The sequence below is a fragment of the Haliaeetus leucocephalus genome, unplaced genomic scaffold (assembly GCF_000737465.1).
Source record: "Haliaeetus leucocephalus isolate CR32 unplaced genomic scaffold, Haliaeetus_leucocephalus-4.0 Scaffold184, whole genome shotgun sequence".
Classification (NCBI taxonomy): Eukaryota; Metazoa; Chordata; class Aves; order Accipitriformes; family Accipitridae; genus Haliaeetus; species Haliaeetus leucocephalus.
The window spans coordinates 12,851,234-12,870,994 of record NW_010972620.1 but is presented as its reverse complement, the minus strand read 5'-3'; the positions used below and the strand labels follow the sequence as shown (position 1 = coordinate 12,870,994).

The 19,761-nt window shown below is 39.4% G+C and overlaps 2 protein-coding genes across 2 annotated transcripts in view; one reads left to right on the top strand and one right to left on the bottom strand.

Annotated features, from left to right (window-relative positions):
• Positions 1-437, bottom strand: part of MARCH5 (membrane-associated ring finger (C3HC4) 5) — a 32,032-nt gene extending 31,595 nt beyond the window's left edge. Inside the window, exon 1 of the mRNA XM_010564914.1 lies at positions 148-437. Coding sequence (XP_010563216.1) covers positions 148-191 — 44 coding nt within the window. The 5' untranslated portion in view covers positions 192-437. The remainder of the gene's footprint in view (positions 1-147) is intronic.
• A 719-nt stretch (positions 438-1,156) lies between these two features.
• Positions 1,157-19,761, top strand: part of CPEB3 (cytoplasmic polyadenylation element binding protein 3) — a 94,450-nt gene continuing 75,845 nt past the window's right edge. Inside the window, exons 1-2 of the mRNA XM_010564913.1 lie at positions 1,157-1,289; positions 9,009-9,916. Of these exons, the coding sequence (XP_010563215.1) occupies positions 1,262-1,289; positions 9,009-9,916 (936 nt within the window). The 5' untranslated portion in view covers positions 1,157-1,261. The remainder of the gene's footprint in view (positions 1,290-9,008; positions 9,917-19,761) is intronic.

Genomic DNA, 19,761 nt, shown 5'->3' with positions numbered 1-19,761 from the left:
CAGCTCCCCCCGCGGCCCGCCGGCCCGAAACACGCCACAGGCAGCGCGGACCCGCCGCCGCGGGCAGCCCGGGAGAGGTGGGGGACCTCAGGCGTCCACCCCGAGAACTCCCCCCCGCTGGGCCCCAGGGCCGGGCCCTCCCCGTACCTGTCCATGGTCTGCGGCAGGGCCAAGCCCGTCTGCTCGGACATGGCTCCCGGGAGGAGGAGCGGGCCTAGCCGAGGGCCCGGAGCCTGACAAAGCCGGCCCTGGCGCCGACGAACCCGCGCGTCACGCGTGTGGCGGCGGAGGAAGGGAAGAGAGAGGAAAGGCGGCGAAACCGCCCTCCCGCGAGGCAGCCGGGGCAGCCCCTCCTTCGGCAGGCGGGGACGAAGCGGAGGGACGGAGCCGCACGCAGAAGCTGCGCGGCCCAGGCCGCCGGGCTGAGAGGCGGCGGCGGCAGCGACGCCTCTGTGAGGTCAGCGCCAAGCGCAGCCGCGACGCCACCGCCCACTCACGGCAGCGCGCCCGCGCCAGGGAACGGGCGGCGGCCCCGCGCCATGCTGGGAAGTGTAGTCCCGCCGCCGTCGGGAGTTTAAAGGTCCGCCGGGGCGCGCCCCCCACCACCCTCTCCCCCTTCTTGCGGTGCCGCTCCCCCTCCCCTCCCCATGCCTCTCCTCGCCGCCGTCGCGTAGTCGCTGGCCGGCACCGCGCGCGGGGCAGGTAGGGGAACGCGGTGGCGTTCGGGGGTTAGGCGGGGGGAAGGTCAGCCGCGGGCCCAGCCCCGCGCCCTCCGCAGCAGCTGCCACCCCCTCCCGCCGCGCTGCCCTGAGGGCCCGAAGCGGCGGGGGGAGCGGGAAGGGCCCTCGTGCCACCGCCCTCCTCCTCGCGCAGCGGCCGTTGTCCTCCGCGGCGGGTGAGGGGAGCGGCGCAGCCCCGCTCCCGCCGGCCGCCCCCTGTCACGGGCGGAGGGAGGCAAGGAGGGGAGAGAGGCCGGGCCGCCTGCTCTGCCTCCTCCCCGCTCACGCAGGGCGTGGGGGGCCCGCTCGGGGCAGGGGCACCCTTCCTGCGCACCCCCGCCATTCCCTCGCCTGCCGAACAGGTGCGGGCGGCCCCCGCCCCCTGCTCGGCCGGCCGACCTCCCCGGGACCCGCCCTCGGGGCGGGGAGGCCCGAGGGAAGAGGAGACCTTGCCAGGTGCCTGTCCCGGCTTACGCTTCCGAGGAGGGCGGTGGCTGGCACGGCGGAAGATAAATTAATCCGTTTCTGTGGGCTTGTTGGCAATGACAAGGACGAGCGCCCGGCGCCCTTGTAAGTGGCCTGTCGTGCGCGATGGAGGCCTGGTGGCCACGAGCTTCTGTGCACAAGCGGGGTGAGGCGTGGGACGGCTGGTGGTAATGACAACGCTCTCCTTTCAGTTTGTAGGCGTGCCTCCTAATGGGAAAAAAAAAATCTTCCTGAAGTGCTTTTAAAATTTGTTATATGTTCTGAAGTCAATACAGAGTATTGCAGTCTGTGAAACTGGAAATTTAGAAGCTGAAAAGGCTCTATAGAACAAAGAGGAGGATAGCACCGGGAGAGAAGTTGTCTTCCCATTTATCTCCACCGTGGGTGTCTGTCTTCCGCACTTACTTCTCAGTCCAAGTGTATGCGTATTTGCATGCATGTAAAGGTTCTGCATAATGCCATGTTCCCCGAGCAAAGGGCAAGATCCTACTTTTCGGAGGCAATTGTGACATTCCAGATTCTTGGGAAGGTTGGTTAGTAAAGATCAACTTTGAATTTCCCTTTTCAGGTTATATATAAATATATATGTATGTATATTTTTAATAAATAGCTCCTGTAATAAGTTTCATTACATGTAACCAGTCCCTGATACCTTGTGTAAATTACAACTTTGTTATACTGCAGTTGCTGTACAAAGTAGTAATTTACAGGGCCAACCCCACAATTGTACAGCTGCGTCAATCTACAGCTGTTCTTGGCTGAGGCAAGTAGCATTTGCGTGGTGGATATACGTGACTATAGACATCAGGTAGAATAGGAAGGAGACTTTAGTGAATATACTGGATTCTCTGACTGTGCTGCCTTAGCTAGGGAAAGATCAGTCTGGTTTTTAGAGTCTTTGAGAGAAAAGTGTTGTAAAAATGTGTGTAAAGTATCTGGACTTGGACTTGTAAACTGTATTATATGTATAGAGTAGGGAGGGTGTTGTTTATTTTCTAATTGCTACAAATATCATAAACAGGAATGCTGAAGTAGTTACAGTGATGTAAATATTCTTTACAGGAACTATGTATAGAAGCAGGTAGGAAGAAGGCATCCCACTGACATCCTGTCCCAGAAAATTTATTTTGTACTTATTCTTGGGACAGTAAAATTCAGTTTTGCTTGCACTGCTGAGAAATCTTGGATGTACAGTGGCCTAATAAACCGTATGGGCATGGCTTCCTGGAATAGAACCTAATACACGCTGTCCCAATTACAGCTGTTCATGAAACATAAGAGCAATATTAGATATCAGAGTTTCTGGTTCCTAATCTTGGTCTGGAATAAGTGCCTTGTCTATTGGCCAGAACACTGATACACTAGTCTAGCCAAATGCTTAGGTTTTATGTATTTATTCTCAAATGTTACAAATGGAAATAGGGAAGATGGTTTTATTCCTAGGATTATGTGATTTGTGCAATTTCAGTATTTTTGCTTTGGAGTGGGAAGGATATGCTAGTTGCCTGCCATTTAGGATAAAGCTATGAGGCCATGATGAGTAATAATGGTTGTGAGCAATACTTACCTGAAGAAATGTAACCGGAACCTAGGGTCACTTGGCTACCATTTGGGGCTTAAGAACAGTCTGTGACAAGGGGCAGCTGCTTTGCTCTACCACTGGCGCAGGGAGGGATGACAAGACTGGACAGAATATCAGGTCAAGTAGTGAACACTTGGTAGGTTTGGAGTTTGGGGTTTTTTTCTTTTTTTTTTTTTTTAATCCCAAAACATGAAAGATAAAACCATGATAGGACAAGGGGTAATGGTTTTAAACTGAAAGAGGGTAGATTTGGATTGGACATAAGAAATTTTTTACAGCGAGGGTGGAACAGGTTCCCCAGAGACGTGGTAGATGCCCCAGCCCTGGAAACATTCAAGGTCAGGCTGGATGGGGCTCTGTGCAACCTCATCTAGTTGAAGATGTCCCTGCTCATTGCAGGGTGTTTGGACTAGATGACCTTTAAAGGTCCCTTCCTACCTAAACTATTCTATGAATCTATAATGGCAGACCTTGTAACATCCCATAAATAGCTTAAAGATTCTGAAATCTAAAAACTGATTTGTGCCTTTTCAGGATTTTGTTGGACAGCTTGGGTTATGTGTTCTCCATTTGTCTGCTCTTCTCAGAATCAAAGTGTGATCCTAAAACACATATATAACCAACTGTTTCTAAATTTGAGAAAAAAACTCCTTATTCCCTGACATTGCAAGAGTTGTCATTCCATCCTCATCTCTTCCTCTTAACAAGACTGGATATGCAGCTGCTCTATTCAAATGCTTGCTTTATTCTCCCCAACAATCTCCTCCTTCAATTCACTCTCCCTCATACCCTTTTTCTCTTCATTTTCTTTCCACTTTTTATTCTTTATGCTTCCTTCTTTTCATTGGCAATTTCCACTATAAATCTCAGGTTTCCTCCTGCAGTTTTTTCATTTTTTAACCTATTGCTTCCCTTATCATTCCTTAATAGGTTCTTCTTTGTTCCTTCCGTCTCCATGATGTTCATTGCACTGTCTCTCTCTGTCGTCTCTTACCTTCACCTGGTAGTAGCTGCATTTGAGCCCAGAGAGAACTCTCCTGGGAACAGACTCCTTTTCACTAATGCAAAGTGAGGTAAAATGATTGCTACTAGTTGAGATTCAGCTGAATTCAGCCTCACTGATACTAACTGGAGATGGTAGCCATTTTGAATTAAATAAAACTGCACATTTGAAGGCAAGTACAGAACTTAATGAAAGTTACCAAAACCAATATAAGCTATTTAGGGCTTAAAATTGAGCCCTAAATTTGACTATCAGATTTATATCAGAAGACCAACTTTTAAAATACTAAATTGTTTGATAACAAATTTATACAGATTTAAGCTTAATAAAGAAGTTGACAAGCAATTACTATAAGAATAATATGGAGGTATATTAAATATTTATCTGACCATTTCAGCAAGGCCTGAAAAAGAGGACAAATAATGAAGGAGCAGTACCTTAATATTCTTTTGATCTGACAACATTAAGACTGTTGGAATGATTCACTGTTTTCAACAAAGCTAAGTAACCTGGCAATATGAAAGTATTCTATTTTGGCAATTTGGCAAAACTGCATTTTGACTGCTATGATAGTGATATGTAAAATTAAATTACAAGATCAGTTAGGCATTTTTTAGCTACTTGATTCCATCTTTAAAAAGACAAGGAACCCTCAAGCTGAAATGAAACAAATCTAAACTGAGAAAAATGTTTCTACAATAAAACTAATTTTTTTCAGTAACATTCTACTTCATTTTAACCTTCAAGGTAGTTGGAATATTCACTTTCTGGCAAAAAGACTAGCATGGTTTATTAGTCATAGTGGGCTTAAATTGCTTCATAATGAATTTCATAAAGTAAAAATACACTCAATACAATGTTAATTGAGTTAGCTAGGCTTATTTGGGCCTTTCTTACATTTGTTTCTTTGGAACTGGCCCACATCAAGTAATTCAGATACCAGATTGAATTAAGCTCTTGTGTTCTGATACAGCTGTTGTTATTATCTTTTAACTTCCAGTTACGAAAGAGTTGGCTGGTAGAAACAAAAAATATTTTTCTTCTAGTGGCTAGTTGATCAAAACCTGTCTTTATGTCCTGATTTTCTTTGGTTCTGGAGTGCTTCTCCATTTGTGAATATCGTAATGAGCGCTCTCCTTATCTTAATAATTGATCTAAAAAGTGAAGCTGTCTCCTGGGAAGAACTGACAGCAAGGGTGTGGTCCCTTCCACATGACTCCTCAAATCATCTGAAAAGCAATAACCCAAAAGTAAATAGGGACATAAAGGAGGGGTATAGAATGCCTAGAGCCATCCCTGTGATAGCTGGGATATTTCAACAAATGAGGTATTTTCAGCTGCTGTAAGAAAGCAGTTTTCCTGCCCTTAATGATTCAGAGTAGCACAAACAGGTTAGAGCAAGTGTTGAGAAACGCTTAATTACAGCATTGATTTAAGGCAGGTAGACCATACAGTCCAACATAAACAGACTGTAGAAAGCAGAGACGCAAGTGTTTTAACAACCCATTTTCAACTGCCCTAATTTATCTTTCTCAGCTTTAGTCATTTCTCTTTCACCCATAAAGCTATGCATATTTCATCCTTTGAAAAATTAGCCAGCAATTTTATTAAACACTGATATTTTCACACTTCTGATCTCAACTATGTAATTTCCATACAAGCATTAGTATTTGGTCTTGAATAATTAGTATTGTAAACAATTATCCAGAGTAATTCATGGACCAGTACAAGACAGAACACAAGCACTGGTAAATGGAATTCTGAAAATTTTACCTGACCTCCGTTAATCGTAAAAATATTAACATCTTATGAGAAGAACTCCTGTTAGGCTGTGTATTGTTGTGGAGGTTGGAGATATGTGGATAGTGGGTAGTGAAAGTGAGGTAGTTGGAATCCGGAACCACAGTGTACAGAGTAGATGGAATGTTAAACAGTAAAATTTGCACCTTCCCTTTTTTCTGAGTAGCTTATTTTTTTGGTAGAATTTTCAGTGTAGTAACAACAACTCAGTAATGAAAGTGGCAACTTGGAAATTGGAAACTATTCAAATAGTACAACTTTTCACCTGTGTGCTGATTTTGATTTGTTTTAAATTTTCATACTCGACCTATTTGTGTTTGAGTTTCAGAATATTTTTAGAAATTATATTATGGCAGATGATTATTTAATATTTTCTTTAGCTAAGCAACATGACACAATCTCCTTTGTAATAGCTGTATATTTTATAGCTGGTATGAGCTTATAATTCTTATACTAGAAGTTTGGGGTTTGGAAGGAAGTTTGGAAATACTAGAACTATTTCTTTGTCTAGTGATTGTTGTTCTGAAGAGGCAGCTATTAGATCTGGGTTTATAAATTAAACTGTTAAAATCTCTTATTTAGTTACTTTCAGCTCAGTCTGACAGATATTTATTTTCTCAGAGCTGGTGATTCAGATTGCAGCAATTTTCGCTGGAAAGAGGGAGTGTGCATGTATTTTCTTTTCCTTTCGAGCCCTCTTCCTTTCAGGTTAGGCAGCAGTGAAATGCCATCTATAGATAAGACTTCAAACCCCATGATTCCTTGGGAGAGCATGCGCTGAAAGCTTCCAGTTGTCAAAGTGCTCTTGCCAGAGTGGTTGTCTATTTGTCATATACCAAACCTGAAAGAAGAAAATAAATATACTGTCATTCTGTTGATCTTTAAATACAGAAAATCCGAAGGTAACTGTTCCTTAAAAATTTCTGTGTTGACTGCATGGGTTACTGCATGCAAACAGAGCTGGTATTGCTATGGGGATATAGATTTCCTGTACTGGATTGTAAATTTGTACAAATACTTACACCAACAAATAATCGAGAAGTACTGCATATTAGTCCAACATTAGACACTGGCTGGCCTGTCTTTCAAAGTAATTTATTATCCAGTGTTTTTCCATTCGGACTGGCTTCATTCATTAAAGGTAGGTCTTGACCTTGACAAGAGGGTTGAATTGTGCAGTGATTTTTACCTTTAAGAAGCAATATGAAAATGAATGTGGGTTACAGTCCTTAGGATAAAGTTCAAAAACAGCTAGCTAAGTCAAGGTACAGATTTGAAACAAGTGCTGTGCTAGCCAGTATAGATAACCTGGTAACTAACTGATTTAAATATACTTTATTGATGACAGAATTTTAACGTTTCAGCTGCTATGTTTTTATCTCTAAATATATTTTTATACTGATAGCTCAGAACGAGGAGAGGGATACATATAATCTTTTTCTCTCTCTGATGTGGAATCATCAGTAATTTTATTTAGCCTTAGGAGTAATAGTGATTTTGATAGAAATGAAGCTAATGGAAAGCTACACAGAGCTTGGTGTATTATGGCTTACTGCAGCATTGCATTAAAATGTCTCGCAAGGTTTTCTGCATCCCCAGCAACAGCAGCAGAGCTGCCTGTTACAGATGCAATAGTTTATTCTTCTTAGGAACTTCCCTTAATGTTGTCTCACTGCATATTCTGTCCATGAACCCTTGCTGCTCAGTTTACATATTGGGCAGGTAAATAAGAGGGAGCATGAGCAGTAACTAAATTGATAGCAGAAACCTGTCCTGACATTCATGTTAACTAAAAAGTGTATGTATAGCTCAGAAGAGATTTAAGAGAAAGAAAAAAAGAAACAAAAAATGTTAAAGATACACATGGACCATCTGAAAACTGTTGATGTCAGAAAGGAGAAGGTCGTTGATTTCACTCTTTGCCACCTTTCTTAAACAGTTAATTGATTTGGCTGTACTTTGTTACATTAAAACAACAATCCTAAAAAAAAGGCAATCATAGGAATGTACATGTCATATGATTAACTCAACAGAAATGCAATTAGGTATTCAGCGATGACCATCTTTGACATAGTTACTCAAAGTAAGTGATTTTTGGCTCATTTAAAACAGTTCTGAGATTTAGAATGATCTCTTCAATTGACTAAAAGTCTGCAAAATGTGGAGGTTCTTGTTCTAGTGTCATACAATCACTGTTCATTGATGTCTGTTTATGCATTAGTACTATTGTGTTTCAAAACAATAATCAAATTACATGATCTGTCCTATTTCATAGGAGGCACCTTTTCTAGCAGATATAATTCAACCATTCTACATACATTTAAAGTTTAAACTTGTGTATGGATTTAGCAAATAATTTGCATCACTAGTCTGTCTTGTGCATATAAAGATGGCTTTTAAAAAGTGGCATGTCTATATCTTAAGTATTTTGATTCCCCCATTTTTATTTTTCATTGTGAAAGCATCAGAAACATCATAGCCTAATAATACCTCCCACATCTGCTCATTTTGACATTTTTTTCAAGTGAACAAATTACTGATTATTTCCTGTATATAGAAATACAGCGAGTAGAAATACCTTTAAGCAGAGGACTGCTTTGATGTAATATAGTGTTTTACACAGAAAGATCCTAAGGTCACTGAAGGCAAATATAGGACCCATCGGTGGCTTCGTACACGAAGTGCTTGTCGTCCCCCCCCCTGCCCTCCCCCCCCGTCATTGCGATCGCTTCTCGTGCCCTAAGCAAACAGCGAGCTGTGCGGCAGCAAAAGGCCAGAAAACGATTGTGCTGCTAAGAACCGCTCCCGTATCAGTGCGAGATTTCGTGTGTGCTTTCTCTCTGATAAATTTAAATAATTAACAAACAAGCTTTCAATTAAGGTAAATCGGTACCCGGCTCCTTTAAAGGTCCCCTAATAGAAAAGTGGGTGGAGAAGAGTGAAGACTGGTGTCTTTTTAACCTTGCTGAAGGACGCAGCAGTATTTATTGACGTATGCAAATAACTAGGGGGAGGAGGTGGAGGAGGAGGAGGGTGCTTGGAAAAACAGGAACCAGAATCAGTTTCTCATTGCAGGGTGAGAGCTCTGAGTTCCGGTGTAAGAGAAAAGAGACGTGGCGAAATTGCTGTATATCTCTGCCCTATAAGCACATCTCTCATTTAGACTGAAGGGAAACAAGGCATCAAAAAGGGTGAAGCATCTTAAAAAATATTTTAAAGGCAGTCTAGCACGATCAAAGGTTATATATTCCTAAATGGGGGAGGGGGAAGATTACGGGTTTGCCTTGCAATTTGCTGTAGCATAGCACTAGCAATAGGACGAGATTTTTGACCGGCAAATGATTAAAACAGCCTGGTTTGTGGTATGAATGACAATGTAAATAATCTGTCTTTGTGGTTTTTTCCCCTACTGTTTCAGCTGCGCAAACCATGCAGGATGATTTACTGATGGACAAAAGCAAAGCCCAGCCCCAGCAGCAGCGGCAGCAGCAGCAGCAGCAAGATCCAAACTCAGCAGAAGCCCCCTCTACGCCTATCTCGTCGGAGACACCCAAACCAGAAGACAACAGTTCAGTGACTAGTATCGGCACATCGGCTCCTTCCCAAAATAGCAAGGAGAAGATGCAGATGGAGTCTCCCATTTTGCCTGGCTTGAGCTTTCACCAGCCTCAACAAGAACCTGCAGCCGGCACCTCCTTGTCTCCCTCCTTCGGCAGCACCTGGTCTACAGGGACCACAAACACGGTGGATGATAGCTTTTTCCAAGGGATTACTCCAGTCAATGGGACAATGCTTTTCCAGAATTTTCCACACCATGTCAACCCTGTATTTGGTGGCACCTTCTCGCCTCAAATTGGCCTAGCTCAGACTCAACACCACCAACATCAGCAGCAGCAGCAGCAAGCTCAGCAGCAGCAGCAGCGGAGGTCACCTGTAAGCCCTAATCAGGCACCTTTTGCCCAGAGAAATGCTGCTTACAGCCATCAGCCCATCATGACCAGCAAACCGTCTTCCTCCTCTGCCTCCTCTTCTTCCTCCTCCAGCTGGAATAACCATCAAAACGCGGCTTGGAGTACACCTTCCAACCCTTGGGGTGGGCTGCAGGCTGGTAGGGACCCTCGAAGGGCAGTTGGAGTGGGGGTCGGTGTGGGAGTGGGGGTCGGCGTACCCTCCCCCCTCAATCCCATTTCACCCCTTAAAAAACCATTCTCCAGCAATGTCATTGCCCCTCCGAAGTTCCCACGGGCTGCACCCTTAACCCCCAAATCCTGGATGGAAGACAACGCGTTCAGGACGGACAATGGCAACAATCTGTTGCCTTTTCAGGTAAATGACTATGTGCACCTTCTACATGGTGACAGCTAGCACAAAGTTGTATTTTTTGCAGGAGTGTATTTCATGTTACTGTTCTGAGAGGCATCTCCGTAACTCATATTTGCATCGAATAGTCACACTGTATGAAAGAAGTGGGGTTGGTCCTAGGGAGTGCATACACAAAGATTCCAAATTCTGGCTTAAGGTTTTTAGCCTTATTTTTCTTGTAACTTATCCTTAAATGTGACAGGGCTTTGGGGTTTTTTTGTTGGTTTGGTTTTTTTGGTTGTTTTTTTGGGGGGGGAGGAGGGGGTGTTTTGTTTTTGTTTAGCATCCAAAAGGTAGTAGCCTTCCTTCATGAAAAACAGGTTTGGCAGACTATGTTCTCTTGGTGCTGTGTGTTATAATTTTTTTCATATTCCCCCATATGTGAGAAACAGGAGATGTTAAAATTGCTGGCTTCAGTTTTCTAACTGGCCTGTTAATTTTAGCCAGAGATGCTTCTTGAACTAAATCCAGTTAATTATTTTATCACCACTGAAATAACTAATTGTCCTTATGTTGTGGTGGGATTTAACGGGGAGTCTGTTGGCATAAGGTATACATATGAAAAGCTATATACATCTGATATGTACACCCTGCTGTTACAGTCACAGTGGACGTTTTGAATACATCTGGAAGCAGTGTGGGTGTGTATGGAAAGAGTGGCGTTTCTGTCCTTTCCAGTAAGGAAATACCTAATACAATTGACATGATTTAGAAATGGCAGGGAGGTATTGTATAAAATAAGCCATTTTATGCTGTTCAAAATATTTGCAGAGAAAAGAGACAATAGGACACGACCTTCAGAGCCATATTGCAATGGAGTCTATTTACTAGCTACATAGCTCTGAAATATTTAAAGCTGCAGTGCCCTTCACTTTTTTTTTAATCTATGACGACAAAGCAGATCAATTGTAGCTGAAACTGGGCCACATAGAAGATTTGCAATTTTAATGCAGAATGAAACCTGTCATGGTGTGAAATCCATTTTAAGTTGAAAAAAGCAGAGCATGCACTTGCAGTTATATCTATACAAGGCCAAGTGAATCTCAAATTTCTTCTAGGTTAGCTTTTTTAGGTTCAGACAAATAAAAAATTTCTGTTTCGAAATACAGTGAAATTCATATGTGCTTTCTCTTTAGGTAATTGCTTTCTCAACAAAGTATGAACTCTCAAACATTTTTAACTTACCAGTGTGGCAAGAATAGCATCTAGATTGACACTTAGTATTAGAAACAAAGTTAAAAAAAAAAAAAAATCCAACAACACCCCCCCCTTACTTTAAGAGATTGCTGAAGTAAAATATATGCATTCCTGTGCACTTTACAGTCCCATTCAAAGAGGGCACCTTATAGTGAGCCCTGAAATTTCATTTTGCTGCTTCATTCTGTTTAAAGGGAGAGTTGCTAATTTTTTATTGGCTACCCTAAATGAAAGTGGAGTGGCTTCTGGTGGACTGCTGGTCGATGTCTCTGAAGCACTGAAGTCTGGAGAAAGAGTATACTTTAGACACAATATGCCTAGTGAAACTACTATGTTGCACAGAGCACAGCAACACAAAAACTAATGAATATAGCTCCCAATCATTTTTTAGGAGTGTGAAATGTGTTTCAATTTACAATTATTCTTTTATTTAAATTGTCTACATCTAAGACATTACAAATTCTGATAAATTGGAATTAGTAGGGAAAACCAAAAGTAAATGGTCTTTTTTCTGTGGATTGGTTGGTGAGATACATCTTTAATGAATACACAGCTTTATTATTGTGACTGTAAAGTGTCACAAATTAAACTAGCAGATATTTACTCATCACTAGGAAAAAAAAAGTAGAGAAATGGTTTTAAAGAAAAGTTCCTTTGACGTTAAAATTAAGGTTTTGAAAAGCTAAGGTATTAGCCAATATGTCAATTTGGAAACTTGTTTTCTTCTCTGTGAATTTAACCTGATATTTTCCTGTTCATCTGAAAGCAAATACTTAGAGTACTCTCAGCACCACCTGGAATAACAGTCTGATTTCAGAGACACAGAAAACTCGTATTTTTTTTCCTGTTAGGCTCTTTTTAATACAAGCTGCTGAATTTTGCATGTAAGATTGTAATCTGGGTTAATGTTGATTGCTCCTATACTTAACAAATTGCCAAAGAAGTCTCAAAATCATACTATTGGTAGGAGGCAACTGTTTAGTTACATTGATAAAAATGAAATTCAGATTCATATAAGAATTTAATATTTGCTGCCTGCATTCCTGTTGCCTTTTTTTCTTCTACTTCTTTTTGTTCCCCCACCCCACCCCCCCAATATTGGGCAATATATTGACACAGTTGACACAGTAAGTTCTGCTTGTCAGCACTATCAAGTAATTCTGGCAAGTTTATCCATGTACATCTGCCACTCTTCATAACTAAGCATTTTTGATCTGCTTCAGAAATACCTTTCAGTAAACTTGCTAGCAACACGTTAGCGCACATTAGCAAGTTCTTTCTGCTAACCTGTTCTTTTCCCTTACGTTGAGGTTATAAGACTTTTTAAAATTTGTGGTTTATATTTAATTAATTCCTTAATGAGTTGTAAAGCTCAAGATGTTCTAATTAAAAGAAAAATATTATGTTCACCAGTTGAATTAACATCAGTGATACGTATTTTTTAATTCAGGTCTTTGCAGTGATCAAAAATTTTAAGCAGAAAACTTCTATAATCAAGGTTTGTGTTCTGAGTCTGTAATATTTGAAGACAGCTGATACTCAGCTACTGATATATCTAGTTCTAGGAAAAAAAATTGAATTTGCAAATGGTTCTCTTAAGAACATGTATATAAAGCAATAGGCTATATGTCTTCATCCCCAAATTTGAGTAATACATTAGTGCAGCTTGTATGTCAAAACCAATCAGTGTCTGTCCCAAGGAGTTGTGCTGCAGAACTTACCAGAACATTTAAAATATCAGTTGGTAGGAATTCTATTGGCATCTGCCTTGTGATTGGTGTTGAAAGGCAACTGAAAATGCTTTGAAGGAGACTGTTTTCATATACTTGCTGAGGAAAATTGATTGCACTCTATAAAAAAAAAATTTGAAGATACAAAGCTGATAGAATAGAAAAGAAGCGATAGGTCGGGAATGAAATGTAATGGCAAATAAGAGTTCGAGATAGGATCACAGGAATAGATGTGGAACAATGCCAGATATGAAATATAGAAATGTGGCCAGTTTGTTCTTCTGAGTATTCTTCAGCTTCTAAGTGGTTCAGGTGAAGGTCTTCTGGTGTGATTGTCATGACAAGCAATAGTGTTGTGCCATTATGCTAGGTGATCCTCATTTCTGGCATTTGAGGCTGACATTAACTGATTGTCCCTGGGACCTGGGCAACGGTTCAGTTCCTTTTACAGCAGAGTGGTGGGGCTTGAAGAGAGCTATTGTCATCTCTGCTCTGAGCTGCTCCCAGAATTCTCTTTTCCTTCACTTCTCTCAGGTAAATAGTGCATTTCTTTTGGCTTTTGGCCATACGAAGATACTGGGACGTAGCTTGTGGGGTTAGGAGGATTGATAGTGCCTGCAATAGACCCTTGGAAGCACAGATAACAAATTCTCTTTACGGTGGAGAAGACAGAGAAGGAATTAAATATTTGGAGACCAGTATGCTAATTAAGGAAGTCTACCCTGTGGATTTTTAATAATAACAACACTATAACAATTTCGCAGAAAGTGTTCCAAGTTCTGCTGCTTTCTGAGTAATGTTCTTCAGAAACAATAAAAAATGCACAACTGCAAATTTTAGATTTAAAAAATGTATAGCAATTTGGTGCTCTGAAGGTTCTGACATACATCAAGTCATTCTTGGCAGCTTTACTTATAAATACTTGTCTGTCAGAAATAAATAAGGTGGTATTTATTGTGGATAAAGATAGTTCTAACATGCTATCTTCTTTGCAGAGAGACTGAGAAAAGTTTTTTGGGGGAGGTGTTTTTGGTGTTTGGTTTTTTCCTTATTGATTTCAATAGGAATTAGTCTAGACCCAGATAAAATTATAAGCTAAATTTAGAAATTATATACAATTTCAATATTTCATACTTAAACAAAATGCAAATCCAAACATGCAGCAAGTTTGTGTATAAATATAAGTATATATTCATAAATATGTTTGTATGTATATGCATTTATACATTTAGATATAGATACACTAATTAGTAATACATTAGCAGGCACAAGTACTTTGTGTTGTACTAAACACACCATAGCTGTTTGTTGAGTGAAGTGAAAGGCAAGGGAATGGCTACTGTATAATGTTTATAATCCCAATGTGACTTCTGGTTGATGATTAATAGACAGCTCCTTAAGGAGCTGCTTTCTTTAAACACTTGAAGTTCTTCAGGCCTGTGATATTAGCCCATACTTTGCTTTCTCCATGTCAATATAGATTGATACTCAAAATAAATTACGTGCGTACACAGACATACATATGAATATACGCGCTTATGCAGTAAACTAGCGCATTTTTTGTCTCCAAGTCCTAGGGAAAAAAAAATATTAAATACGCTATTAACTTCAATTTTATAATGTTTGTGCTAACTTCTTCACAGGCAATGAATTGGCTGTAGCTTATTTGTCATAGTTCTGTTTATTACCACTACAGTAACCTGAAATGCATATTAGGATATCTCATATATGTGCGTGTGTGTATTAAAAATAATGACTGAATTAGAATGAGTTCAAGTATTGGAACATTCATGAGTGTGAAAAAGTTTTATATTTATCAGTAAAGGAGTTTTACCGGCTAATACATTCTGGTGACTGTCATTTTAAAGCCTCTGTTTAAATCTAGATTATTTTTTTTTTCCCCTAGCCAGAGTAGTTGTATGCAATAAGTCTATTTGAAGATGAATTTTTAAAACACTGTATTTCTTTAGTCTAAATTTGACATTCTGGGCTGGTATCTTGAAAACTATTTCTTAATGTGTAGTCTAATCTTAATTTTTCTTACATGATGACACACAAGTACTGGCAGCCTGCAACTTTATGAACAAAAAAAAAAAAAAAAAGAAAAAAAAAGGACCTAGTTGTGGAAGTAACTTAGTCCGCTTTTCTATCACCCCCCCGGCCCCTTCTTACATGCTTCTGTTGTTACTATTAACTAGTACAATATGTAGCCTGATTCTGAATATTGAAATGTGAGAACACGTGTCATGGTATCTCAGTAGTCTGCCAGCGTAACAGATACAAGCAATACATGACATTCTAGCCTTAGTGGTTGTGAAGTATTTTACAGTTTTTGTTAGATTTTAAATTTGACTGAGTTCTAAATGTCTGCATTTTCAAATTAATTAAAATACAGTAATAGTACAAAAGTACATGGCTCTTATATTTAAAGTATGATGATTTCAGCATGAATTACTTATTGATTTTAAGTAACCAACTGAATCATATATAAGCCCTCAAGTTAGTAAAGGTAGAGCAATAGTGTGAGTTCAGTAGGGAGTTGGTATTCTGAGCAACTCCATATGTAGGCAGGACTTCCTTAAAAACATTAAAGGTATTAATATAGAACAATGTATCAATAATTTTGTCTTAAAGATTTGATTATGCAATTATCTGCCTTTCCTTTGTGAGGTAAGGCAGAAGAGAAGGTTAAGGACATGGCAGTTTATTTTGCTATTTCTTTTCTTGGATCATCTTCCCTGTTTTCATTTTTTTTGTCTAGAGGTGGCTCTTGTGAATGGAATGTAAGAGGACGAGAGACCTGGAAAAGTAATGTTTTCCTGTTCCAGGTGATTTTCAAGAAGAAAATATGAGTTTGCTGAGTGGATTTCCATTTCTTAGCAGATGGTAAAATAGCTCTCCTTTCATTAAGGTCATTCATGAGCGATTCCTGGCTGAAGCGTACCAAAGGGAAGCTAAAAGACAGCACTGCTTAGTTTAAAGTTATATAGGGATCTTAAACTGTATGCATATGAGTTTTGCTTGGACTGGATAGACTTCTGTGCTTTCAAAAACTTTTAAATTAGGCCAGAGAGAAAAACATCATAGCAAAACTATCCAGTGATGCCCTCTGAGAGAGGCTCTAAGGCACTCTTGCCTTTATTTGTTTTTCTTTTTCCTACCAATCACTTGAGATAGTGTTACAAGTTTGAAAATACTCTTCATAAATAAAAGATGCTTGTCCTAGAAATTAAATCAAAATATTATTTCAAACTGTGGCAAAAACTCCCAGAGAAAATAAAGGCCTTTACAAACTTCACTGTTTTTCCCAAAATAAGCATGCTACTTTGATTTTGCTTTTGCTTTTATCATAGTAACATGTAATATGTTATTTCAGAAAAGGATCTGTTCAAGACCTTTAGCATAATGGCAGTTAGCAGACTTTAGATAGAAAGAGTATCTCTTTTCTCTTTCTTTTCCCTATTCCCCCCACCCCTGTCTTCTCAACTCCTAGAAATCAATATTGAAAGCTTTTCGTGTATAATTGTTGGTTGCAATTAACTGCTGAATATGGAGCACCATATTCTTTAGGTCTGAAAGAGAATTGTTTACTTGTATTCCATGTCTTCAGAAAAAACATGTTTTTATTGTCAGAAGATATCAAAAGCTAGGTAAAGAAATTCTGTATGATCTTCAAATGGGAGGAACAATAGAAGTAGGTGGAAGTTACTGCCTTCTCTCAGGGGTAATCAGACTGTTGTGCCCTTCTAGCCTATTGCAAGCCCACTTAAGTGCTTAGTTTCGCAAGATGCTGCCTGAAGTAATTCATACTGTTTCTCATCTCAGCCTACTTGTTCGGTGTGGTGGGGTGGAAATAAAATTTCAGAAAGGGCAGGAAACAGAGTTTTCTAATTTCTGTTTACTCAGCATAAGGTCAGCTAAATTTCCCTTTGGACTCTTCCTGGTGCTATGTGGGCTAATAATAATAACTTCCCTTCTATAGGGAAACTTCCTAAATGTCCACATGTGTTTAGAGATATCCCCCCCCCGCCTCTAGCCAGCAACAAGAGTAAGTGGAACATGTAGTATGACACAAATAAACTATGCATATTTCAAAGCTTTTGACAATTTTTCCATTCCTAGTAATAGTAGCATTTTGTATATAAATGTATGCAAAATGTATATGTATATACATCTATAATCTATATCTATGTATAAGCAGTTCATTTTCTCCAAAAAACAATTATAATTAATTTTCAGTAACAGCTGCTTTAGAACTACATTGACAAAGAAGGTTTTGCTGTTATTGAGATAATTTGCCTCTTTTTTCGTACTTAAACTACACTTATTTTTTCCATGACTATGCAAGTTGAGATATAAGAGTTTTCCATTCCCATTTTCTAACAAGTATGTCAGAACATATTTAGGCTTTTCAGTTTTTAGGGTATTGTGACATTTTATACATTCTGTAACCAAATTTAGGGTACTATTACCATGTATTGTTTCATTATTTCTTCTTTATTTAGTTTTTCTCTGTTTCATGTAGTAGAAATTTACAAGAAGTGCAAAAGCATTGCTTTTAAGCAATTATTAGAATATTGTGCATACTGATAATAAGCAGGTGTCTCAGTAGTTAGATTAACGTACTAATTTTGTAAACAGAACTAGATCTTCATTTGTGTAATCTTTTTGTTATTACTTGTAGGTTTTAGAATTTAAAAAATGCAAGTTGTGAAATGTTGCAGAAACTTTGTGTATGCTCAGACTTGGTCACATTTTCATAAGTTTCAGTTATATGATTCTGTCTTTTCCTACAGGTAGCATTTGTAAAACACAGCTAATTGATACTTTCCTTTTCCTCATTGTTTAATGTGGCTTTATCTCTTTATTGCATGCTTTTCACTCATCCCAGAGATAAAATTGTCAGTTTTTCTAACATCTTATAGAAGAGAAGCACTGTGCTGGTCAGGATAGATCCTGATCTGCTTTGTCACAACACTGTTAGGAGAAGGGGTGGTGTGATCTCCATTCTACAGATGTAAATAAGAGCACAGAGTTTGGGAAAATCATTCTCTTTTCAATGTTCAGTCTGAGAATACTGAAAAGTTGTGGGTTTTGCTGAAATATTTAGCATATATAGCTCTTTGAAAACAGAACATCCATTGACTGTCTCCAAGTTTGCTGTTTGTGTGAATCTCAAATTAGGCACCAAAAAGTGAAGAAAACAAATTGTCACTTGTGAAAAGTTTTTGTTTAAGTTACATGCCAATTATTCAGGAATTAAGAACTTTTCATTAGGGAAGAGAAAAGAAGCAAAATATTTAATTTCCTTAATTGAGACCCACTTTTCTTTCAACTAGCTGTGTGTTCTCTCTACATCTTCCAAATTCTGCAAGAAACAACATAGAACTTCTATAAACAAACAACCTCTTAATTATTCAAAACATTGCTGATAGGCACTGAATGAGGTAGCATTTTGTCAGAAAAATGGTTTTGTAACTTAGACAGCTATAGGTTATTCATGCAAAATGGTAGAATTTAAATTGTACAGGCAGTCTTACTCCTCTACTTCCTAACTTTTTTTTGTGCAAAATTTGCAAGAATTGCAGTTTTCTTTTAAATTCCTAGAGCTTAAGTAAAATACTTAATCAAAACCACAGATTCTGTTACATGTTAGGATGATGACCTTCACGTGATTCATCAGCCAAGTTGGAGTCTTTTGATCAACACTACAGCTTGCTCATGGTTTAACTAAGTTAATGAAAGTAATGTGTACAGAGCACATACTGTCAATGGGTTTCAGTTTTGGGTGAAGCATGATTTTGTGGGTATGGCCCCTTTTTTTTTTCATCCACCCTTGAACTGTTCAACTCCACTCCTTCCAAACTTCCCTTCTACTTCTTTCTGTTCCTGCTTTTTGATCCCCTTTTGTACTGAGGCTTCTCATTTGAGTTGGCCTTCCCTATTCTGCTTTCTATGTCAGAGCTTCAGGTTACAGGGGAAGGCCCAATAAACCCCTGTAGTCATAATCTGAATTGCGTTCACTTACTCTGTGGGAATTACTCCTGTGCAAATTTAATAGCATGAGGGGTTTTAAGTACGTTTAAATAAATTCAGGAAGAATGGAGTTTTCAGAAATATTAGGTAGAAATTTAGAAAATTTAACCAAGTGATAACTTAGTCTGAACATGCTGAACTGATTTTCTTTCCCCATCCCCACACCCAGCTTCCAGAATGTGTGACTTGGGATGGATTTTCACAAAATTGACAGAAAACCACTTCTGACATAAAATGAAAAAAGCATTATGTCTTTAACATGGATGTTTTTAATATATATAATTTTCTTCTACGTCATAATTGTAAGTGGAAGTTCCAGTGAAATTCATCTTTCCTACATGAAAGAATTACTGCAAAGGTGGGCATCTTCACCCTAAAAAGTTTCTTCTGGCAACACTGTAAGCAACTTAAAGTTGACCTTTTAATGAGAAATGTCAGGCAACTTTAGAAAGTGATGCTATCTATAATGTATTATGTTTCTGAATTAATGTCTTCTATATATAAGAAGGGCTCTTCAAAACAAAGGAAAATCACCCACTGAAGCTTTCTTGGTTTTGTTGTCAGAGTGGTAAAAGGTTTTTTTTGTGAGTAAGATTTATTTCCTAAAGGAAGTCTTTAGAATGATGGCTTCTTATGGAAGTTGCTAAAAATAAAACATAACAAACATTTTATTTTAAAACACTTGAATCGTAAAGTCTTTTTTTGGATTAAATGAAAATTCATAATTCCTTGTTGGAAGTTGTTGCTTCATTCTGCTTGAAGCAGTGGAAATGTTTTAGTCTCTTACTGCTGGTGTTTGTTAGTTATCATTGGGGGGGGGGGGGGAGGGGGTTGGATTTTTTTTTG